Source organism: Hordeum vulgare, chromosome 4H (assembly GCF_904849725.1).
Source record: "Hordeum vulgare subsp. vulgare chromosome 4H, MorexV3_pseudomolecules_assembly, whole genome shotgun sequence".
In the NCBI taxonomy this organism is placed as follows: Eukaryota; Viridiplantae; Streptophyta; class Magnoliopsida; order Poales; family Poaceae; genus Hordeum; species Hordeum vulgare.
In genome coordinates, this window is record NC_058521.1 from 594,082,896 (window position 1) to 594,108,210 (window position 25,315).

General features: G+C 45.4%; 2 protein-coding genes across 2 annotated transcripts; both read right to left on the minus strand.

Annotated features, from left to right (window-relative positions):
• Positions 1–1,220: 1,220 nt before the first annotated feature.
• On the minus strand, positions 1,221–2,821 carry LOC123449867. The gene is made up of 2 exons (XM_045127219.1): positions 1,701–2,821; positions 1,221–1,583 (listed from the first exon to the last, which is right to left on the minus strand). The coding sequence occupies exons 1-2, from the start codon at positions 2,385–2,387 to the stop codon at positions 1,563–1,565; spliced, it is 708 nt and encodes a 235-aa protein (XP_044983154.1). The 5' UTR covers positions 2,388–2,821; the 3' UTR covers positions 1,221–1,562.
• An 8,319-nt stretch (positions 2,822–11,140) lies between these two features.
• On the minus strand, positions 11,141–12,948 carry LOC123449868 (probable receptor-like protein kinase At5g24010). The gene has a single exon (XM_045127221.1). The coding sequence runs from the start codon at positions 12,793–12,795 to the stop codon at positions 11,389–11,391; it is 1,407 nt and encodes a 468-aa protein (XP_044983156.1). The 5' UTR covers positions 12,796–12,948; the 3' UTR covers positions 11,141–11,388.
• Positions 12,949–25,315: the final 12,367 nt, after the last annotated feature.

The following is a 25,315-nucleotide window of genomic DNA, read 5'->3' on the forward strand; positions in this document are numbered from 1 at the left end:
GAGGAGCAGTAGCTCGCTCCGATGTAAGAGGTGCAGGCAGGCGAGAAGGCGGAGTAGCCAGGATAGGACATGAGGCCGGCTCCAGGCTTCAACATGGAGCGGGCAAAGGCGGGGTTAGTTGTCGCTCATGCGGAGGAGATGGCGGAGCAGCAGGCCATCCTGGAGTCCATCCAGAACGAGGCCTATGTGAAGGCCAACCGGCAGGAGCGGGCGGCAACCGACGCTCTTTTCACTGAACTCGAGTGAAGCCACAACAGCATGAGCTGCAGCTACCACCCATGTACCGAGCGCCGGGCACAGAGATAGTCGACATCTCCGACGAGAACTAGGATAGATGATTTTCATAGTACGTGGATTTTTATCTTTTCATGGTTTTGTATCAATTTGAGATTTCTAGTAAAAGGTATTAGGATGTGAACGAGAAAATTTGAGAACCAACAGGTTGGTGCCTGCGGACGTGTTCGCGGGCATTTGAGGGTCGAGATTTGCCCATCGCGGTTCTAGATGCTCTTAGGTTCTGCATCTTGGTTGGGATTGTGTAACGGAGGCGATGTCCTTCAGTAGGAATAATGTCTTCCACGTTCTATCCCCGCCTTGATGGTGTGTCTAACATCATCGTAGGACGTGTGAAGGCATGTCATCGTTGGATACCGCGGGATTTGGTCGTTCTTGGTCTTCGGTGGATCTGTTTGGGTCCGATCTTTGTTCGTCTTCCTTTAGATGTTTACAAGTTTGATCCTTCCAATCTATGACTTTCTTCATCGAGTGCTTGTAATTGTTGTTAGATGATTCACAAGGCTGGTTGTAATTTTTTATTATCTCTAGTGTTCTTTATACCGTCATGATTAAAGATGAATGGATTGAAAGTTTCTCATCCAAAAAGGTATAATAATTTCAGTATTGTTAAGTGCCTGAATGGGGTAATGTATTCTGTCATACATACGCGTGCGGATTGCCTGATCTGTTCAGCTCCATTTTTGTTAGACTGACCCCTTACCAAATCAACACAAATATGTTAACCATTTCCACTTAACAATAGGTGCCAAAGGCAACACGCTAACACAAGCACCAGGTCAAACAGTATAGAAAGATTTTGCTGCAGGGGCTTCGCAATCCCTCGATAATAATATGTTAATGAGAACACGGTATGTTCATCAAGGGACATAATTCGAGCCCGCAAATTGCATTCCCTTAGTCGAGCCACAGATTAGATTAATCCGTACAATACAAACGTGATGATCATATATAAATCCTGGGATCAAAAGAGCTCCCATAACTCGAGCCGACAAACTATATTCGCTTAATCATCGTAACTAATTAACTCAAGAAGTGGTGTCCGTACGCAAATAAGAAAGACGGATGGAGCCCATCCATGAGACACGGTATCCATACACGGGTTAATTAGGCATACATCTGTAATACTGTCATATATACACACACACACACACACACCAAAGACATTTGAAGATCAGAACATGCGCAAAAATAAAAACCGGATACGAACTCGAGCGGATTAAGAAACTCATGAGCTGGGTGATCTGCGACCGATCGATCGATCTCCTTCATGGCAGCGCATCTTTGCCCTGAAACTCGAGACCGGATTAATCAAAGGTGTTAACTAGGAGAACGTGTCGATGCTATTAGTTACTAATCAGGAGATGTGCATGGTTTGGTGGTTTGATTTGAGAAGGTGCACTTACGCTGGACTTCTTGCAGTAGAGGATGGCGTCGTGGACGGCCGTGTCGGCATTGCCGTGGCACCACTCGACGGCGCTCGACGTGGAGCCGCGCGACGGGCTCCCCGCCGGCGCGACCCTGCTGTGCGCGCGCCTCGGCGGCGCCAGCGCCCTCGCCTTCCGGTACAGCGGCATCAGGAACCGCACGTACCTCAGCAGCACCTTCCACGGCGACGACCCGCCGCGCCGCCGCGTCATCGGGCGCTGCCCGGCGTGCTTGCTCGTCGCGCTCTGCGCCGAGTGGAACAGGGGCGACGACGGGGGCGACAACCGCGGCACGGCGTCCGCGGCGCGACGGGCCACCGGGATATGGCCGTCTTGTTGTGAGCAGCCTCCGGGCTCGCAGGGGAGGAGGCGGCCGGCGCGGAAGATGTGGCTGGCGCTGACCAGGTGCGCGGGGGACGCGGCGCCGCCTGCTCCTGCTGGCACCGGGAGGGCGAAGTCGAAGTCGCCCGGCGTCGCCGTGGTCCACCGCATGGAGAAGAGCTCGGAGGGGTCCTCCATGTCGATGAAGGAGGGCCTGGAGCGCCCGAAGGAGTACTGGCGCGCGTCGGCGGCGAGGCGGTGCGAGGAGGGCGGCGCCTGGTCGTGGTTGAGCCAGCCGTAGGAGAAGCTGTCGCCGAGGTCCTGCACCGAGCCGCTCACCTCCATGAGCTACGAGCTGGCTAGCCGGACGAGTGGTGCGTGTGGTGTGCAGGGTGCCGACGGTGTGTGAGGAGAGGAGAGTGAGGAAGCTTGGCACGGGCTGGCATGGCGCAGATATAGTCGCACCGCGCAGCCGTCACCGCGCAGGCCGCCGTTCGGCGCAAATGACCATACTGCCCCTGACCCTGCCCCTACCCAGCAATATAGTACGTACAGTATATGTTTTTTCGTGCTTTTGGCTGCTGATAACGTGGACCGGAAAGAAAACATGGTGCAACATTTATGACCTTGTAGCGAGCATTAGGGTGTGTTTGGTTTTCGAATCGGACGGGCCTTAGAGCAAGTATAATAGTAGAGCCGGCTGCCGGCTTTAAGCTCATGACATGTCACCTATAGCCCATCTTATAGCTAACATGTACAATAGTTGATTAAAAGAGTGTATTACTTATTTATTATATGACCCACCTTTCATTCTCACAAAATGCCTAGGAGCACGTGCTAGATCTGGCTCTTAACTAAGAGTCCGCTTACCTTCTCTCTCCTCCAACTAAGCAAAAATATACTACTTTATTCCTTATAGCCAGCTGACTCAGCTCTATTGTACTTGCTCTTAGCAGCCGTTCTCGTGTTTAGTTGGGTTAGGAATCGGAAGTAGGTCATCCGCATGCAGGGAATATTCCCTTCAGATGCTTCACCAAGTGATTCCACCGATTAAAAGGAATCGACTCGCTATTTGTCCATGAAAGCAAAAAAATAAAAAAATAACCAAGCAATTCTCACCGCGCTCAACCCCGCACCCGAACAAAAGTTTTCGTGGTTATTTTTTGGGGTTATTTTTTCGTGGTTTTTTTTTCGTTTTCGTGGTTTTTTTTTCATTTTCGTGATTATTTTTCGTAAATATTTGATATGTACTCATAATCATATATTTTTATTTGCATGTGTTGAAAATAGAAAGAAAATGTTGCTGAAAATTTAAATTATAGGTTTGTCAAGTGCAAAAAACTCTGTTTGTTCAGAGATGTAATCTCATCATTTATATCGAAAGAGGTGAGTGGCGTCAGATTCTTCTCATTTCATATCTCCAATTAAACACCGGGACGAAACCAACCCATGGCATTTTTTATCATCAACTCAACACAAGGATGGAACCGACCCATGAGTTTGGGATGGAACCATGACGGGTCGTTACACCAAGTTGAACTGCTGACAGGGTGCATTTGTGAACTTATTTTTTTCTTTTTGAAACGCATTTGTGAACTTTGAGCTGCACGTCTAGCAAAGAGGTCAGACTAATGAATTAATCGGCTGCGGTCTACTGTTGGGTTAAGGGAATCAAGCAGGTACGTAGCAGCCGCGTGCGAAGGGTGGCTGGTCATTTCCTACCAAAACATCCAACGGAAAATGACATGCATCGATCCGTCAAAGACAAACTTACGCTGCCACGAGACGAAGACGAAAGCTTATTATACGCTATATATACGGACGGGTTTAGTCGGGTGGTTGGGATAACCGCGACAAAAACCAGCTATCGACAACGTTGCCGCACGGGCACCCGTCCGTAGCACACCACCACAAGCACATGTTTTTTAATAATAAAAGAGAGCCCTCCTCTTCGATTTCTGTTGTATAAAATGTTTTGTTTTTTGACACCACATGAAGTGTCAAGAAAAATTACATTACGAAACGAAGGAAGCAGAGGTAGAGATGGATGGATTAGACTAGGAGTTGAGTCCGGTCAGGCTGCCAGATCTTTCGTGGCGACACAAGTTGCATGTACTACTAGGACGATGCCGTGTCAACTGGACACCGGATCAGCATCCATCCATCCATCAATGGACCAAAACCAAAACCAAAACCAAAACCAATCTTGTATGGATTCCGGGGCCTGGCAAGGAAAAGAAAAGAAAAGAAGCTGGGAGATCTCCCAAGAGCCGCTCCGAATTCGGCATTATGCGCCGTGCTCATCATCATGTCACATCGATCACATCACAATTTTGCAAATTATAAGCAGCATAGGAACCCCCATGGGGGCAGGAGGCGTGTCTCGCAACCGGGGGAGCTAGCTAGCGAGGCTCTGTCTTCCTTGTCGATCGAGGAAGACAAAACACGGTTTCCACGATCAAGAACCCCTGTCCTGGCCAAAGAGGGGCCAGAGGCCCTTGATCCGGGGGAAAGTGTCTGCCTCCACGCACGCAACAACACCGGTAACGACGTACGCATTCGGGACATTCTTCTAACCTAGGCCCAGCTTCCGGCTCCGCTCGTGCATGCGCTTGTCTCGGCGCGGCGACAGCTTCATCATTCATGGCGCTCCGGTTGCATATATGGTACTACTACTGTATACTTACTACATAGTCCTGGTACACGGACGTCCTAAACAATGGATGGGTCAATGGCAGTGTTAGGGTATCGTTTGTTGTTGCATGCGCGCGCCTGCGGGAGAGTTCTTGGGTTTTGTTTACATGGCTACTTGGCTACATGCACGTCTTCAAGATGATGTACAGCACCGATGGCTTCAACGTCTCATGGATGGTTGCAAATTGCCAAAGGAGATATTCACCTTGAGCGTCTCAGCAACGCCGAGGCATCAAATGGATGGGACGCACACGCAGCCACTAGCTAGACACGGAATCTCGGCACCTCGGCAGTGGCCAGCTGGTGAATGAGGATCGCCCAGAGCTTTTCGAAAGCGTATTTCATTCTTACCAACGGTCGGGAATCCTGGCTGCAAGTAGAAAAAAGAATACCCGCAAAGCGTATCCTCCTCCTCCTTCTATCGACAAAACAAACAAATCTTCGCAGAAATCTTACAAAAGGCGTTTTATGTGAACGAGCGTCTAACGTACACAATCATACAAAATATGGTTCGACGATCATGCTATTTTATGCCCCCAAAAGATCATGGTGTTTTATGCCCCCGGACAATAGGGACTTGTTTGGAAAATCGGGACCCCCAAAAATGCACAAGGATAAAAGTTAAACGCATGGCTGAAAACAAACAACCACGCCTACGTATGAACACAAATGGATTCAATGATATATGACGAGCAACAACTTTGCAAATCTTGGAGTCATATTTTTGGTTAAAAAAAAAGGAGCGACGAGAAATAGACCACGAGCACCGGCACTCTCGTTTCTAGTGCTAAGCAACACATTGGACAGAGCAACCACACATGAGCAAGTGTCGAGCATCATACCTTTTAACATGACACATCCTGGTAATCCTTTTGTGGAACATTGGGGTACAGTTTGCCCCCACCCAGGTCATGCTTTTCTAGGAGAAGTTGTCATTCATATGCCGTCTCTTTACTCAAAGCACCTTTGCATCATAATCCTGGGAATGTGTATGGCCTTGGCCTGGGAGGGAGAGCGCACATACATCGAACCCGTGTCAGCATTCCTTTCTAAACAGTGAACCATTACAAAGAAAAAAAAAACATCAGCCCCCAAAGTAAGGTAATCAAACGCGTTATACAGCTAGACAGAAAGGAACTAAACATTTTCGCAAGATTTATTGCATCGTTGAGGTACTGGAGCTGAGAAAGACCAATCATACGGGAGTACATATAAGAAAGAAAGTTACCGCTTGGCATGAGTGGTTCGCTATCTAAAAAAGAACTATAAGAAAGCTAGGTTCAAGTTGAATTACTTTTCACCAAATAAATTTCACTTTAGAAAGCAGATGGGTGAATGAAGCAACCGCATATATCCATACCGCCTCTAGCCGATCACCAGCAGCTAACAGAAAGGCCATACGGTGTGATGCATTTGATTATTCGATCCTAATGTCTTTGAAATGTAAATGCACATTGGGCTAGTTACTCTACAGCTTTCATTCAATCCTCAGATAGTAAAGTTTGACATTCGACGGTAATCAGCACACTTTGTCAACTAATGGTTGTTAACTGCTACAACTACTCATTCATATGGGTCATGGAAGTAAATTATGCTTTGCGTTCCTTTTGAAATAAGCAGGGATGACATGGGCAAGCATGGTATCTCGTAAAACAAAGTCAAACAAAGCTTTCAACCAACTATTTAATAGCTAAGCGGCTTCACATGACTGCAACCCTACAAGATTGCTACAGCCAAATGATACTAATGAAACCATAAAAAACCCGGAAAGACTACGACCGGCTTCCTCTTAAATGGTTTCCATTTGAGAAGGCGCGAAAAGCACTCTTCCTAAATGTTTTTTTACTTCTGAAGGTATGGGAATTAGTGGCCAAACTGAAATTTAAAACTATGGCAAAACATGCTAATTTTATTATCAGATAGAGCCTGTAACTTATGTTTCTGCAGTAAATCAATACTATTACAGATAGGTACAGGTAGTATCTGGAAGCCTCTTAAAGTTCATGATATATGAGCTCATTGTAACTACTAAGATACACAGAGTAACAATCAAAATGTATGCCCAGTGTTTACCATAACACTAACATTGAAAAATATAAGATCGACGCGGTACAGAGGCGTGTCTAATGGGGAATGATGGGTTGGGCCAGTTGGGGTGATGGGCCATTTATGTTTACATGGGCTGATTGCATTTATATTCTGGACCCAAAACAAATGGATAAACTAAGGTTCTTCATATCTGTTAGTTTTCCTGGAGACATGTTATTGGGTTGAGATGAGGCCAACTGGCCAGCCCATCAAAGCAGGCAATACAGGTAGATCAACAAAAATTTCAGAATTGTTTGGAGAAGTCAGCAGGGTCAAGTAGTCAGAAAGGGAACACACCGTAAATTTTGAGTGTGCATGGTCATTCAGAGGAGGATCCTTTCTAAAAGCAACAAGATTCTAATAACACCGTATGTGCACGCAAAAATGTGAACAATTCAAACTCTTACTACGAGAGAATCAGAAACAAGTTAGAGCTGCAGCTGCTCGACCACTACGGATTAAAATGATCTTCTTCAGGACTTTCGGAAGGCACATATAATGCCTAAGAAAAGAAGCAGAGCAAGACAACGGAACATGTACCCTGCACAGTTCCAGGAAAGAAGTAAGAGCTACGGCAACAGTAGAGCAAAACAGAACTACCGAAGATTTCAATGGAACTTTCAAGAAGCGCTCTTCAAAGTGACAAGATAAGAAAATTATATTTAACACTGTTTCCCTGGCATCTACTAGTAGTTTTTTTCTAAATAAAAAAACTAATCGAGCTCTTGTGATGGGTTGGGCCAGTTGGTGGTGATGGGCCATTTATGTTTAGATGACCTGATTGAATTTATATTGTGGACCCAAAATAAATGGATAAATCTGAGATTCTCCATATCTGTTAATTTTCGGAGGAAAGTAGTTGGGTTGAGATGAGGCCAACTGGCCAACCCATCGAAGCAGGCAATACAGGGAGCTCAACATGAATTTCAGAAATATTTGGAGAAGTCGGAAAGGAAATACACCGCAAATTTTGAGTATGTAAGACCATTCACAAGAAGTTCCTCTTAAAGCAACAAGTTTCTAATAATACCATAGGTGCGTAGAGAATGTCAACAATTCAAGCTCTTACTACACGAGAATCAGAAACAAGAAGTGACATCAAGATCACTATGGATTATAATGATCTTCAGGAGTTTGAGAAGGCACGTGTGTTGCTTAAAAGAGTAAGGCAACTAACCACAGACCCTGCACAGTTTCACGAAGGAAGTCTTATAGTAAGTGCTACCACAGCAGTAGAGCAAAACAGAGCTATTGAAGATTTCAATGGAACTTTGGAAAAGCTCTCTCCAAAGTGGGGATCAGAATTTTCTACTACTCCCTCCGTCCCAAAATTCTTGTCTTAGATTTGTCTAGATATAAATGTATCTAGTCACATTTTAGTATTTAGATACATCTATTTTTAGACAAATCTAAGACAAGAATTTTGGGACGGAGGGAGTACTACTTTAAAAAATATAAGATCTGCTACTAGTGCTAATACATTCAAGCTTCTAATTTGACTAGTTTGGTGAACAAAACTATACGAACGGAAAAATGCATCACACTGACCAAAAATACTGTATAAGATGGGTATTCCTCTGGAAGCATGGTATTAGATTGAGATGAGGTCAACTGGCCAAGACATCAGATTAGGCAATAGAGAGGGTGCAACATAAATTTCAGAGATGTTTGGAAAAGTCACCAGGGTCAAGTACCAGATATGTCCAAAAGGAACACACCACAAATTTTGTGTGAGCTAGATGATTCACAACATTCAAATAATACCATTGATGTGTGCAAAATATCAACAATTTAAAGTTTGAATGCAAGACAAACAGAAAAGGAGGTAACATCAATATTTAAAGCTTCTCAGTCACCATGGATCAGAATGATTTCAAAAATTCGAGAAGGAATAGATATACTCAGCAAAAGAAGCAGAAAACAAATATCCATATACCCTGTACAGTTTCATGGAAGAAGTATCATGATAAAAGCCAACCACAGCCGTATAGCAAAACGGAACTACTGAAGATTTCAATGAAACTTTAATGGAGCACTATTCAAAAGGATGGAATCACAAAATTATAGTAATGTCATTTCTCTGAAATTAATCGAGGTTTTTTTAATTAAAGATCTACTGGTGCTAATACATCTCATTTGATTAGTCTGATGAACGGAACTGTAACACAGAAATGCATTAGAGAATAAAACTAGGATAAGTAATCCGCTACTTTTACAGTTTTATTTCACACTAGTATTGATGAAGTGACGCCAAGCTGCTTGCGCTATCTGTGATAAGAAAGCGCCACAAAAGCTAAAAAGCAGGTTCTGTAGGATGTCAATTCAACCCGCAATGTTGTACGGCGCTGAGTTTTGGCCGACTAAAAGGCAACATGTTCAACAGTTAGGTGTAACAGAGACGCGGATGTTGAGATGGATGTGTGGCCACACAAGTAAAGATCAGGTCCGGAATGATGATATACAGGATAGTGTTGGGATATCACCGGTTGAAGAGAAGCTTGTCCAACATCATCTGATGATTTGGGCATATTCAGGGCAGGTCTCTCCAGTGCAGCAGACGCCTAAAACATGCTGATAATGTCAAGAGAGGTCGGGGTAGCAAAACTTGACTGGAATATCACCAAAGAACTAGCCATGGACAGGGATGCATGGAAGTTAGCTATCCATGTGCGAGAACCATGAGTTCATTTCGAGCTCTTATGGGTTTCAGCTCTAGCCTACCCCAACTTGTTTGGGACTAAAGGCTTTGTTGTTGTAGTAGTAGTACTTTGTTAGTGCTAGACAGATAAAAATACTACACTAAACAAACACAAACACAAATACACTGAAAATAATAGGAAGAGTAGGACAGTGAGACTAAATCTACCATGCAGTCAAATGTAATTCAACTAACTAAATTTATGGCACGTGACTACGAAGCTAGTCCAGACTACAGAATGTGCTTACTGATGAAGTAACGAGATAGCAATATGATTTTCTTTCGAAATATCGGTGGGACTACAAGAAACGTTACACCTATTTGTTAATTATTAGTTTAAACAAAAAGATTGCTCCTTGTGGAACTAAATCAGGCAGCAATCTTAAGATATGTTTTGACTTAGCAATTCCAGCAATTTCAGTTGAACAAATTATTTCACAAGAATAATTCTTGTAGTTCCTTTCCAATAAAGCAACTAAATTCAAATTAAACCATCGGTGTGTGCAAAGTGTCAACAATGCAAACTCCTAATACAAGAGAATGAGAAACAAGAGGTAGCATCAAGATTTAGAGCTGAAGCTACTCAATCACTATCGATTAAACTGATCTCAAGAGTTTGAGAAGGCACATATAATGATATAATGCATATGGAAAGAAGCAGAGTAAGACAAGTAACTATATACCCTGCACAGTTTTGCAAAAAAAGTCTTATAATAACTAATAAAAGCTACCACAACACTAGAGCAAAAAGAACTACTGAAGATTTCAATGAAACTTTAAAGAAGTGCTCTCCAAAGTGAAGGGATCGTTAAATTCTACTAATACCGTTGACCTGACATCTACTAGTTTTTTCTAAAATCTAAGATCTACTAGTGCTAATGCATTCAAGATTCTCATTTTATTAGTCTGATGAACAAAACTGTACGGATGCAAAAAATGCATCAGACTGAACAAAAAAATGGATAACATAGGTATTCCTCTGCTTCACTTGGTGCTTCATTTACTAATAAGTGTCTCGGGCTTAGTAAATGAAGCACTAATAATTGTCTCGAGCTTAGTACAAATAAGTGTCTCGAGCTCCGTCCCAAAATAAGTGTCTCGAGCTTAGTACAATTTTGTACTAGAGCTAGTATAAAGTTGAGACACTTATTTTGGGATGGAGGGAGTACATATTAGTGCTTCATTTACTGCTGGGTAGATAAAAACATTACACTGCACAAACACAAAACACAAAAACAATAGGCAAAGTATGAGAGTGAAATTCCCAAGGCATCATAATCTGGTAGGGACTGAGACTAAATCCACTACATGGTCAAACAAAAATTCAAGTATTCGGCTAGCTAATTTTGTGGGACATGCTTATGCAAATAGTCCAGACTACAGATGTGCTTACTGATAAGATGACTACAAGGAACATTGCAACTACTTCTGAACTAGTTTGAACTAACAGATTTCCCCTCACAACAACTAAATAATTCTTCAGTTGTAAGGAATATTTTGCTTCCAGTAATGTCTACAATATAACTAATCATTTCACACGAAGGATTCTCCTGAATGCATAATGCAATTGTAGTACCATACTACCATGATAAAAAAAAATAGAGACATCACAGACATGTATTCGATCATATTTCAATTACTGGATAGAGGTAGGCGAAGTAGTAGCAATACAAACACATCTTAAATTCTTAAGTACACACAATAGTTGTGTTCTGCACTGGCCAAGTTCAAACAATTGAAACTTCAACCATGAAAGGCGTAGAAATGTAGAACTAGTAAACTACAATACTTACAGCCGAAACACAAGATCAGGTCATCAGATACAGATAAGAGACAGAACTTGAAGTTTCTCAAATCTCATGCTGCTCAATAGTCTGTCTTGGTGGGCACAAGCTGATATGCTTTAGCCAACTTTCCGTCACCAGAATCCATTGACTGACTGAACCAAAGCGTGCCATTATTTTTCAGCTCGGTCCTCAACCTCATCACCAGCATGACCAAAACCAAAAACAGCCCTGCAAAGACTAAACCACACAGCAGCGACCGAGCAAATTCCCCAATCCCCTTGCTGAATAGGTACTCCATGTCCAGAGCACCCGGGAAATCCCCGTCCATGCCACCACCAGTTTTGTTCATCCTCATTATCTCGAGCCCATTCAGGAAACCGCTCGCTTCTCCAGGTCGGCTCATCTTCGAGCCACCAATGGCCAGTTTCAGCATCCCTTCATCCTCAACGTCCACAACATAGTCGATGTAATACGGATAGGCCAAGTATCCAGTGGTGCTGGAAATGTCAAAATCCTTCACTGCGAGATGATCATTGACATAGATACTGAAGTAGAGCTGATACAGTGCCTTGCTCACAATGTCACAGAAGTGCATGCGCACAAGGTACCGGTTTCCAGCAGGCACAGGGAAATCCCATGTCAGATTGCCGTCGGACCTCACCGATCTCGCCGAGTTGTAGACGTTGTCCGGAGCCACCTCCCGGGTCATCAACCTGCTGTCCTTGGGGTAAGCAATCCGGCCACCGAATGACCATGCCTTGCTACTGGATGATTCCTTGTCGACGAGGAAGCCCTCGTCGTTGACCCACGTCCGCCACAGAGAATCGTTGAACGGGGTGACCTTGCGGCCGGCGACGTTGACCCGGTAGAGCGTCTCAAAGACCTGCGAGGAGAGCCCGTCGGTGCGGTTGACGCCGTCAGCGGCGACGAGGGTGCCGATGTCGCCGACGAGCTCCTCGGGCGCCGAGAAGAGCTCGATGGCGTTGACGAAGGCGGCGGATCCGGCCTCGGGGACGAAGGTGAGGACGAGGACGTCGGCGTCCACGGGGAGCAGGAAGTCCTTGACGACGGGGGACGAGGCGGTGAAGTTGTGGAGGAGGAGGAAGCCCCCCGCGCCGACGTGGAAGCGCGCGGAGGCGAGGGCGGGGGAGAAGGGGTAGAAGTGGAGGCGGAGGACGTGGTGCCCGCGGCGGCGGACGGCGAGGTCGTAGGAGGCGTGGCAGGAGAAGACGCGCGCGGCGGCGTGGAGTGGGGAGGGCGGCGCGGGCGCGTCGGGGGCGGCGGACGGGAGGGCGGGGGCCGCGGAGCGGAGGGTCATGGAGGCGCAGCCGTTGTCCGGGACGAATCGGCGGCCGTCTGGGAGGAGGACCGGGCCCGTCGCGCCGCAGGCGATGAGGTGGTTGTCCGCCGGGGCGAAGCGGGATGCGGCCGGCCCGGCGAAGAGCGCGAGGAGCAGCAGGGCGGCGAGGCCCGGCGAGGAGGCCATGGCGGATTCGCGTGGGGATTTGGGGTTCGGGGAAGGGGGAGGGGAAATGGCGATGGGGAACAGCTCGAGTTGGACTTGGAATCAATTCGGCCGGCAAGCGCGTGGAACTTCCGCCGGTGGGGTGGGGTGGGGTGGGGTGGGGTGGTGGGTGGGGCACACGAACGCGGTGTATCGCCGTGTCGGCTGGTTTTTTACACGCTGGCCACTATATATGGACCTGGCGCCTCGCGAGCCATTTCATACGCGCGCATGACAACCGTCTCATCTGCCCGCTCCTTTGCATTGCTGCGCTCGGCGGTTGTAACATGAGCCATGTTGTGTTTGTCGATCTGCGTCATGCTCAGTTTATCTCACGTATTAAAAAGAGGATCGAACCTCGTTGTTGTGATGGTTTAACCTCCTTTTCTTTCGATACCTTTTGTTCCATCTCATATCTATTTTTCCCTCAAAATCGATATCATTCGCTCGCACAATCCAATCCACTAAATCAGCGACAAATATCTCTACTATTAAATGAGGATCGAACGTCGTCGTCATGGTTCACCTTCTGTTCTCTCGATACCTTTTGCTTCCTCTCGGGCCTGTTCCCCCCCCCCCCCCTCCCCTCAAAACCGATACCATTCGCTCGCACAATCCAATCCACTAAACCAACGGCAAATAAAAAGGAAAAACCAACCGATAGTCATCACCCTTGCGAGCGATCCTGCAGAAAAGGGAAACCGCAACCGCACATCCTCGCCCACCTTCTCCATCCCTCCCAAACTACATAGGCGACCCATCTCCCGCGATCACCATGACCGAGCCCTCTCTCTCGCGTCCCTCCAATCACTTGTGTGATGCTCCGGCGTTGGTGATGGGCTCATCGACCATGGCACACAGGCGACTTTGAGTCAACGACCACACGAGCATCTTTGCTGCCTCCAATGTGTGGTGACGTGGTCGGCGAGCATGATCGTTGTGGCAGATCGTGCAATCACGCGGCTCTATCAATGGGTAGCCATCATGTCGCGTTGGCGTCCCCATCCGCCTCGCCCTCCGTTGGTGGCAACACGTGTAGATCACACCGGCCTACCCTCTATCAGCCTCATGGTCCCTAGGGCAGCAACTCGACGCCGCTAGATTGGCTTGGCAGCTGCTTCTGCCCCAATATTTTTCGGGTAGCCAACGATGCGCGTTCGTCATCGCACAGACTTGTTGGCCTTGATGCACAACACTCCTTGCACGGACACGCCAGCCTCGTCATGCATTGCCCTACTGAACAACAACATGTAAGACACCACAGCTACCTCTGCAGCTTGATGCCATGGTCTCACGACGTCAAGGTACTTTATTATTTTGCGTGATCCAAGTACTTAAGGGCTGTTCGGGAACCCACCAACTCCAGAAATCCCAGGATCCACGGAGTACTAATTTCCCCGCTCCGCTCTTTTTAACTGCAGCTCTTGCTGCTCTCGGAGCGGAGTCGCGTGGAGCGGAGGGGCTCCGAACAGGGCTTTAATCTTTGCCTACTAAAGACGGGTAGATCCATGTAGTAATCTGGTGAGTTGATCCATGTAGTAATCTGGTGAGTTGATTCATGTAGTAATATGTAAGAGATCCATGTAGTCGTGTGGGTTGATCCATATAGTAATCTTAGCTAGACATGTAAGATTTTGTATTGATCAGAGAGCCCGCATGCATCAAACTGATTTCACTTATATTTGGTCGGATTTTGTTCCTCATTGGACCGTAGATGGATATTATTTGCAAGGGATAGAACATATACACGGATATTATCTACCATTGTTCACATATAGCAGATTTATATATGCAACAAAAGAAGTTCCTCAGCCGCTACTCCAAAAATTCCAAGCAAAAAAGGATCTTCCACTTTCCTCGGTAATGTTGAGAAGCTCGAAATATTATCTACCCATCGTGTAACTATTATTTATCTGACCATTAATTACATGTCTAGATGCTAGGAGAGAACATGTATAGTTGCATATCTATTAAAGAAATATAAGAGCGTTTAGGTCTAAATGCTCTTATATTTCTTTACAGAGAGAGTATATACTAACTAATAAATAAATAAAATATGGACTGTATAGGAAGATATGTTGCGGCGTGTCTCTCCAATAGGAGAGTCGAAGCTTTATATAGGGGTATAACCAGTTGGATCACAACCAACTAGAGATATACATGAGAGAGAGAGAGATAGAAAGTTAAATACAAAGGGAGTTATAACTATACAATATCCCTATAATATCTCATGTCTAACACCCTTTCTTAATCTAAGCTTCTCAAGTTTAGATTACGCTTGAATTCCTCAAATGGTCTCGTAGCCAGGGCCTTTGTGAAACCGTCGGCTACTTGATCTCTTGAAGGAACAAACCGTATTTCCAATTCCTTGCTTGCAACCCTTTCTCGAACAAAGTGATAATCAATTTCAATATGCTTGGTCCTTGCATGAAAGACAGGATTTGCAGAGAGATATGTAGCACCAAGATTATCACACCAAAGACATGGAGTTTGTATACGACGTATCCCAAGCTCCTTGAGCATTGCTTTTACCCATATAACTTCAGTTGTTGCATTTGCCAATGCCTTGTATTCTGCCTCAGTACTGGATCTAGAGACAGTTGCCTGTTTCTTGGCACACCATGATATGAGATTGGGTCCAAAGAAAACTGCAAACCCACCTGTAGATCTTCTATCATCAGACAACCTGCCCAGTCAGAGTCAGAAAAGGCACTGACAAGTGTGGAAGGATATTTACTGAAGGTGAGTCCAACATCCAAGGTGTGCTTAACATATCTCAAGATGCGCTTAGCAGCAGTCCAGTGAGCTGAAGTAGGTGCATGAAGAAACTGGCAAACCTTATTGACTGCAAAGGAAATATCAGGTCTGGTGAGTGTCAAGTACTGAAGTGCACCTACCAGACTTCTATACTTTGTGCCATCCTCTGAATTCAAAGGAACCCCTTCTGCAAGGGATAATTTTTCTGAGCTAGAAAGAGGTGTTGGTGATGGTTTGCACCCTTGTAACCCTGCCTTGCTCAAGAGATTAGATGCATATTTGACCTGAGAGAGATGAAGGCCCCCTTCTTTATTTCTATTGACCTCAATACCAAGAAAGTAGTGAAGATCTCCAAGATCCTTTAGAGCAAACTCTGAATTTAAATCTTTTAGAAGAGCAGTAATAGCATCATTGGAGGAGCTAGTGACAATAATATCATCCACATAAATAAGGACAAAGATGGCTATCTGTGACTTATTGTAGATGAACAAGGATGTATCAGACTTGGAGGGAATAAAGCCAAGGGTGTACAACTTAGAACTCAAACGAGAATACCATGCTCGTGGTGCTTGTTTAAGTCCATATAGAGATTTATCAAGCCTGCAGATATGAGATGGTTTATGTTTGTCTTCAAACTCAGGAGGTTGCTTCATATAAACTTCCTCTTCCAGAACACCATGAAGAAACGCATTCTGCACATCTAGCTGTCTAAGACTCCATCCTCTGGACACAGCAACTGATAGAACAAGGCGAATGGTGGCAGCTTTAACAACAGGACTAAATGTGTCCTCATAATCCAGTCCATACCTTTGTTTGAATCCCTTGGCAACAAGTCTGGCTTTATAGCGATCAATGGTACCATCAGATCGGCGTTTGATGCGGTACACCCATTTGCAATCAATTATATTTTTACCTTGTCTAGGAGGAACAAGATGCCACGTGTGATTTTTCTGAAGAGCATGAAACTCCTCTTCCATAGCCATGCGCCACTTTGGATCAGCCAATGCTGCATCAACGTTGCGGGGTTCATCGGGTAAAACAGAGGCAACTAGGCCATACCTAGTTTTGTAGTTCGTCCGTGGGATAGTACCATCTTGGAGGCGTGTACGGGGTGCTGCAGAGTGCGACGCAGCCGAGGATCCAGCCGCTGGCAACTACTGTTGGGGCGCCAGATCTGTTGTGGCAGGGTCAGCTGACGCGGAGGCGGGTGAAGCCGCAAGGGATCCAGGTGATGCCGTAGAAGATCCAGGCGAGGCGACCAGATCAGCCTCGGAGTCAGCAACGACATCAGACCCGGCAGCGCGTCGATCTGGCCCGCGTGGCGCAGAGGACACGGAACCCAGCGGCGCGGAAACCGGTGCGGGCCGCCGGCTGTACACCAGGGGGATCGGCGCAGACCGCACGGGCGGTTGGCGTGAAGCGGACGCGGAGTCCCGCGCGGGGGACAAGCGACACGTGGCGTCGGAGGAGGGGCGCGGAGCAGGGGATGGTGGAGTCCCCTGTTGGAATTATGCCCTAGAGGCAATGATAAATATAGTTATTATTATAATTCCTGTATCAAGATAATCGTTTATTATCCATGCTATAATTGTATTGAATGAAGACTCATTTACATGTGTGGATACATAGACAAAACACTGTCCCTAGCAAGCCTCTAGTTGGCTAGCCAGTTGATCAAAGATAGTCAGTGTCTTCTGATTATGAACAAGGTGTTGTTGCTTGATAACTGGATCACGTCATTAGGAGAATCACGTGATGGACTAGACCCAAACTAATAGACGTAGCATGTTGATCGTGTCATTTTGTTGCTACTGTTTTCTGCGTGTCAAGTATTTGTTCCTATGACCATGAGATCATATAACTCACTAACACCGGAGGAATACTTTGTGTGTATCAAACGTCGCAACGTAACTGGGTGACTATAAAGATGCTCTACAGGTATCTCCGAAGGTGTTCGTTGAGTTAGTATGGATCGAGACTGGGATTTGTCACTCCGTGTGACGGAGAGGTATCTCGGGGCCCACTCGGTAATACAACATCACACACAAACCTTGCAAGCAATGTGACTTAGTGTAAGTTGCGGGATCTTGTATTACGGAATGAGTAAAGAGACTTGCCGGTAAACGAGATTGAAATAGGTATGCGGATACTGACGATCGAATCTCGGGCAAGTAACATACCGAAGGACAAAGGGAATGACATACGAGATTATATGAATCCTTGGCACTGAGGTTCAAACGATAAGATCTTCGTAGAATATGTAGGATCTAATATGGGCATCCAGGTCCCGCTATTGGATATTGACCGAGGAGTCTCTCGGGTCATGTCTACATAGTTCTCGAACCCGCAGGGTCTGCACACTTAAGGTTCGACGTTCTTTTATGCGTATTTGAGTTATATGGTTGGTTACCGAATGTTGTTCGGAGTCCCGGATGAGATCACGGACGTCACGAGGGTTTCCGGAATGGTCCGGAAACGAAGATTGATATATAGGATGACCTCATTTGATTACCGGAAGGTTTTCGGAGTTACCGGGAATGTACCGGGAATGACGAATGGGTTCCGGGAGTTCACCGGGGGGGGCAACCCACCCCGGGGAAGCCCATAGGCCTTGGGGGTGGCACACCAGCCCTTAGTGGGCTGGTGGGACAGCCAAAAAGAGCCCTATGCGCCATAGGAAGAAAATCAAAGAGAAAAGGGAAAAAAAGGAGGAGGTGGGAAAGGGAAGAAGGACTCCACCTTCCAAACCAAGTTGGATTCGGTTTGGAAGGGGAGACCTTCCCCCCTTGGCTCGGCCGAAACCCTTAGGGGTCCTTGGACCCCAAGGCAAGGCTCCCCCACTTCCCCCTAAATATACGGAGGTTTTAGGGCTGATTTGAGACGACTTTTCCACGGCAGCCCGACCACATACCTCCACGGTTTTTCCTCTAGATCGCGTTTCTGCGGAGCTCGGACGGAGCCCTGCTGAGACAAGATCATCACCAACCTCCGGAGCGCCGTCACGCTGCCGGAGAACTCTTCTACCTCTCCGTCTCTCTTGCTGGATCAAGAAGGCCGAGATCATCGTCGAGCTGTACGTGTGCTGAACGCGGAGGTGTCGTCCGTTCGGCACTAGATCGTGGGACTCATCGCGGGACGGTTCGCGGGGCGGATCGAGGGACGTGAGGACATTTCACTACATCAACCGCGTTCACTAACGCTTCTGCTGTACGGTCTACAAGGGTACGTAGATCACACATCCCCTCTCGTAGATGGACATCACCATGATAGGTCTTCGTGCGCGTAGGAAAATTTTTGTTTCCCATGCGACGTTCCCCAACAGTGGCATCATGAGCTAGGTTCATGCGTAGATGTCTTCTCGAGTAGAACACAAAAGTTTTTGTGGGCGGTGATGTGCGTTTTGCTGCCCTCCTTAGTCTTTTCTTGATTCCGCGGTATTGTTGGATCGAAGCGGCTCGGACCGACATTACTCGTACGCTTACGAGAGACTGGTTTCATCGCTACGAGTAACTCCGTTGCTCAAAGATGACTAGCGGGTGTCAGTTTCTCCAACTTTAGTTGAATCGGATTTGACCGAGGAGGTCCTTGGATGAGGTTAAATAGCAACTCATATATCTCCGTTGTGGTGTTTGCGTAAGTAAGATGCGATCCTACTAGATACCCATGGTCACCACGTAAAAACATGCAACAACAAAATTAGAGGACGTCTAACTTGTTTTTGCAGGGTATGCTTGTGATGTGATATGGCCAACGATGTGATGTGATATATTGGATGTATGAGATGATCATGTTGTAATAGATAATATCGACTTGCACGTCGATGGTACGGCAACCGGCAGGAGCCATAGGGTTGTCTTTATACTAATGTTTGTGCTTGCAGATGCGTTTACTATTTTGCTAGGATGTAGCTTTAGTAGTAATAGCATGAGTAGCACGACAACCCCGATGGCGACACGTTGATGGAGATCATGGTGTGGCGCCGGTGACAAGAAGATCGTGTCGGTGCTTTGGTGATGGATGGAGATCAAGGAGCACGTGATGATGGCCATATCATGTCACTTATGAATTGCATGTGATGTTAATCCTTTTATGCACCTTATTTTTCTTAGAACGACGGTAGCATTATGAGGTGATCTCTCACTAAAATTTCAAGACGAAATTGTGTTCTCCCCGACTGTGCACCGTTGCTACAGTTCGTCGTTTCGAGACACCACGTGATGATCGGGTGTGATAGACTCAACGTTCACATACAACGGGTGCAAAACAGTTGCGCACGCGGAACACTCGGGTTAAGCTTGACGAGCCTAGCATGTGCAGACATGGCCTCGGAACATATGAGACCGAAAGGTCGATCATGAATCATATAGATGATATGATTAGCATAGGGATGCTTACCACTGAAACTATACTCAACTCACGTGATGATCGGACTTAAGCTAGTGTAAGTGGATCATGAACCACTCAAATGACTAGAGAGATGTACTTTTGGAGTGGGAGTTTAGCAAATAATTTGATTAAGTTAAACTCTAATTATCTTGAACATAGTCTAAGTCCACTTTGAATATATTTCTGTTGTAGATCATGGCTCACGCGACAGTCACCCTGAATTTTAATACGTTCCTGTTGGGGAACGTCGCATGGGAAACAAAAAATTTCCTACGCGCACGAAGACCTATCATGGTGATGTCCATCTACGAGAGGGGATGAGTGATCTACGTACCCTCGTAGACCGTACAGCAGAAGCGTTAGAGAACGCGGTTGATGTAGTGGAACGTCCTCACGTCCCTCGATCTGCCCCGCGAACAATCCCGCAATCAGTCCCACGATCTAGTACCGAACGGACGGCACCTCCGCGTTCAGCACACGTACAACTCGACGATGATCTTGGCCTTCTTGATCCAGCAAGAGAGACAGAGAGGTAGAAGAGTTCTCCGGCAGCGTGACGGCGCTCCGGAGGTTGGTGATGACCTTGTCTCAGCAGGGCTCCGCCCGAGCTCCGCAGAAACGCGATCTAGAGGAAAAACCGTGGAGGTATGTGGTCGGGCTGCCGTGGCAAAAGTTGTCTCAAATCAGCCCTAATACCTCAATATATATAGGAGCGAGGGGGAGGGAAGAGGCAGCCTCAAACCCTCAAGGTTTGGCCGAAATTGGAGGTGGAGGAGTCCTACTCCAATCCTAGTTGGAGTAGGATTCCACCTTCCCACTTGGAAACTCTTTCCACCTTGTGTTTTTTCCTTCTCAAACCTTATGGGCCTTAGTGGGAACTTATTCCAGCCCACTAGGGGCTGGTTTATCTCTTCCCATAGCCCATGAGACCCCTTGGGGCGTGGCACCCCTCCCGATGGTCCCCGGCACCCCTCCCGGCACTCCCGGTACACTACCGATGAGCCCGAAACTTTTCCGGTGACCAAAACAGGACTTCCTATATATCAATCTTTACCTCCGGACCATTCCGGAGCTCCTCGTGACGTCCTGGATCTCATCCGGGACTCCGAACAACATTCGGTAACCAACCATATAACTCAAATACGCATAAAACAACGTCGAACCTTAAGTGTGCAGACCCTGCGGGTTCGAGAACTATGTAGACATGACCCGAGAGACTCCTCGGTCAATATCCAATAGCGGGACCTGGATGCCCATATTGGATCCTACATATTCTACGAAGATCTTATCGTTTGAACCTCAGTGCCAAGGATTCATATAATCCCGTATGTCATTCCCTTTGTCCTTCGGTATGTTACTTGCCCGAGATTCGATCGTCAGTATCCGCATACCTATTTCAATCTCGTTTACCGGCAAGTCTCTTTACTCGTTCCGTAATACAAGATCCCGCAACTTACACTAAGTTACATTGCTTGCAAGGCTTGTGTGTGATGTTGTATTACCGAGTGGGCCCCGAGATACCTCTCCGTCACACGGAGTGACAAATCCCAGTCTCGATCCATACTAACTTAACGAACACCTTCGGAGATACCTGTAGAGCATCTTTATAGTCACCCAGTTACGTTGCGACGTTTGATACACACAAAGTATTCCTCGGGTGTTAGTAAGTTATATGATCTCATGGTCATAGGAATAAATACTTGACACGCAGAAAACAGTAGCAACAAAATGACACGATCAACATGCTACGTCTATTAGTTTGGGTCTAGTCCATCACATGATTCTCCTAATGATGTGATCCCGTTATCAAGTGACAACACTTGCCTATGGCCAGGAAACCTTGACCATCTTTGATCAACAAGCTAGTCAACTAGAGGCTTACTAGGGACAGTGTTTTGTCTATGTATCCACACAAGTATTGTGTTTCCAATCAATACAATTATAGCATGGATAATAAACGATTATCATGAACTAAGAAATATAATAATAACTAATTTATTATTGCCTCTAGGGCATATTTCCAACAGTCTCCCACTTGCACTAGAGTCAATAATCTAGTTCACATCACCATGTGATTCCAACGAATCCAACACCCATATAGTTCTGGGGTCTGGTCACGTCTTGCTCGTGAGAGAGGTTTTAGTCAACGGTTCTGAAACTTTCAGATCCGTGCGTTCTTTACAAATCTTTATGTCATCTTATAGATGCTGCTACTACGTGCTATTCGGAAATGCTCCAAATATCTACTCTACTATATGAATCCGTTTCACTACTCATAGTTAATCGGATTAGTGTCAAAGCTTGCATCGATGTAACCTTTTATGACGAACTCTTTAACCACCTCCATAATCGAGAAAAATTCCTTAGTCCATTAGTTACTAAGGATAAATTTTGACCGCTGCTAGTGATTCAATCATGGATCACTCTCTGTACCTCTCAACATACTTTGAGTCAAGGCACACATTAGGTGCGGTACACAGCATGGCATACTTTAGATTCTACGGCTAAGGCATAGAAGACGACCTTCGTCTATTCTCTTTATTCTGCCGGGGTCGGGTTTTGAGTCTTACTCAAATTCACACCTCACAACGCAACCAAGAACTCCTTCTTTGCTGATCTATTTTGAACTCCTTCAAAAACTTGTCAAGGCATGTATCTTGTCGAAACTTCCATTAAGCACTTTCGATCTATCTCCATAGATCTTTGATGCTCAACGTTCAAGTAGCTCAATCCAGGTATTTCCTTTGAAAACTCCTTTCAAACAACCTTATATGCTTTACAGAAATTCTACATTACTTCTGATCAACAATATGTCTACCACATACACTTATCAGAAATTCTACAGTGCTCCCACTCACTTCTTTGGAAATACAAGTTTCTCATAAACCTTGTACAAAACCCAAAATCTTTGATCATCTCATCAAAGTGTATATTCCAACTCCGAGATGCTTGCACCAGTCCATTGAAGGATCACTGGAGCTTGCATACTTGCTAGTATCTTTAGGATCGACAAAACCTTCTGGTTGTATCACATACAATGTTTGCTCAAGGAAACCGTTGAGAAAACAATGTTTTGACATCCTACATGCAATATTTCATAAATAATGCATCAACAACTAACATAATTCTAACAGACCTTTAGCATCGCTACGAGTGAGAAAGTCTCATCATAGTCAACTTGTTTGATCTTGTCGAAAACATCTTTGCGACAAGTCGAGCTTTTCTTAATAGTGACTTATCACCATCATCGTCTGTCTTCCTTTAAAGATCCATTTTTACTCAATAGTCCTATGACCATCAAGTAGTTCTACCAAAGTCTACACTTTGTTTTCATACATGGATCCTCTCTCGGATTTCATGGCTTCCAGCCATTTGTCGGAATCTGGGCCCACCATCGCTTTCTCCATAACTCGTAGGTTCACTGTTGCTCAACAACATGACTTCCAAGACAGTGTTATCGTACCACTCTGTAGTAGTACGCGACCTTGTCAACCTACGAGGCTTGTAGTAACTTGATCTGATGCTCGATGATCACCATCATCAGCTTCCACTTCAATTGGTGTAGGCGCCACAGGAACAACTTCCTGCGCCCTGCTACACACTGGTTGAAGTGATGGTTCAATAACCTCATCAAGTTCTACCACTCTCCCACTCAATTCTTTCGAGAGAAACCTTTCCTCGAGAAAGGATCCGTTTCTAGAAACAAACACTTTGCTTTTGGATCTGAGATAGGAGATGTACCCAACTGTTTTGGATATCCTATGAAGATGCATTTTTCCACTTTGGGTTCGAGCTTATCAGACTGAAACTTTTTCACATAAGTGTCGAAGCCCCAAACTTTCAAGAAACGACAGTTTAGATTTCTCTATACCTCAGTCTATACTGTGTCATCTCAACGGAAATACGCGGTGCCCTATTTAAAGTGAGTGCGGTTGTCTCTAATGCATAACCCATAAACGATAGTGGTAATTCGATAAGAGACATCATAGTATGCACCATACCAAATAGTGCGTGGCTATGACGTTTAGACACATCATCACACTATGATGTTCCAGGTGGCATGAACTGCGAAACAATTTCCACATTGTCTTAACTGCGTACCAAAACTCGTAACTCAGATATTCATTTCTATGATCATATCGTAGACAGTTTATCCTTTTGTTACGACGAACTTCACTCTGAAACAGAATTAAACTTTTCAATATTTCAGACTTGTGATTCATTAAGTAAATACTCTTGCATCTACTTAAATCGTCATTGAAGTAAGAACATAATGATATCCACTGCGTGCCTCAGCACCCATTGGACTGCATACATCAAAATGTATCACTTCCAACAAGTTACTATCTTGTTTCATCTCAATGAAAACTAGGCCTTGCTCATGTGGTATGATTTTCATGTCACTAGTGATTCAAAATCAGGTGAGTACAAAGATCCATCAGCATGGAGCCTCTTCATGCAATTTATACTAACATGACTCAAGCGGCAGTGCCACAAGTAAGTGGTACTATCATCATTAACTCGTATCTTTTGGCACCAATATTATGAACATGTGTAACACTATGATCGAGATTCAATAAACCATTGAAGGTGAATATTCAAGAAAATAGAGTAACCATTATTCTCTTTAAATGAATAATCGTATTGCAATAAACACGATCCAATCATGTTCATGCTTAACGCAAGCACCAAATAACAATTATTTAGGTTTAACACCAATCCCGATGGTAGAGGGAGCGTGCGACGTTTGATCATATCAACCTTGGAAACTCTTCCAACACGTATCGTCACCTCGCCTTTAGCTAGTCTCCGTTTATGCCGTAGCTTTCATTTCGTGTTACTAATCACTTAGCAACCGAACCGGTATCCAATACCCTTATGCTACTAGGAGTACTAGTAAAGTACACATCAACATCATGCATTCTAACATATTTCTCTTGACTTTTGCCAGCCTTCTTATCTACCAAGTATCTAGAGTTGCTCCGCCTCAGTGACTGTTCCCCTCATTACAGAAGCACTTAGTCTCGGGTTTGGGTTTAATCTTGGGTCTCTTCATTAGTGCAGCAACTGTTTTGCCGTTTCACGAAGTATCCCTTCTAGCCCTTGCCTTTCTTGAAACTTAGTGGTTTTACAAACCATCAACTATTGATGCTCCTTCTTGATTTCTACTTTCGTAGTGTCAAACATCGCGAATCGCTCAAGGATCATTGTATCTATCCTTGATATGTTATAGTTCATCACGAAGCTCTCACAGCTTGGTGGCAGTGACTTTGGAGAACTATCACTATCTCATCTGGAAGATTAACTCCCACTTGATTCAAGCGATTGTCGTACTCAGACAATCCGAGCACATGCTCAA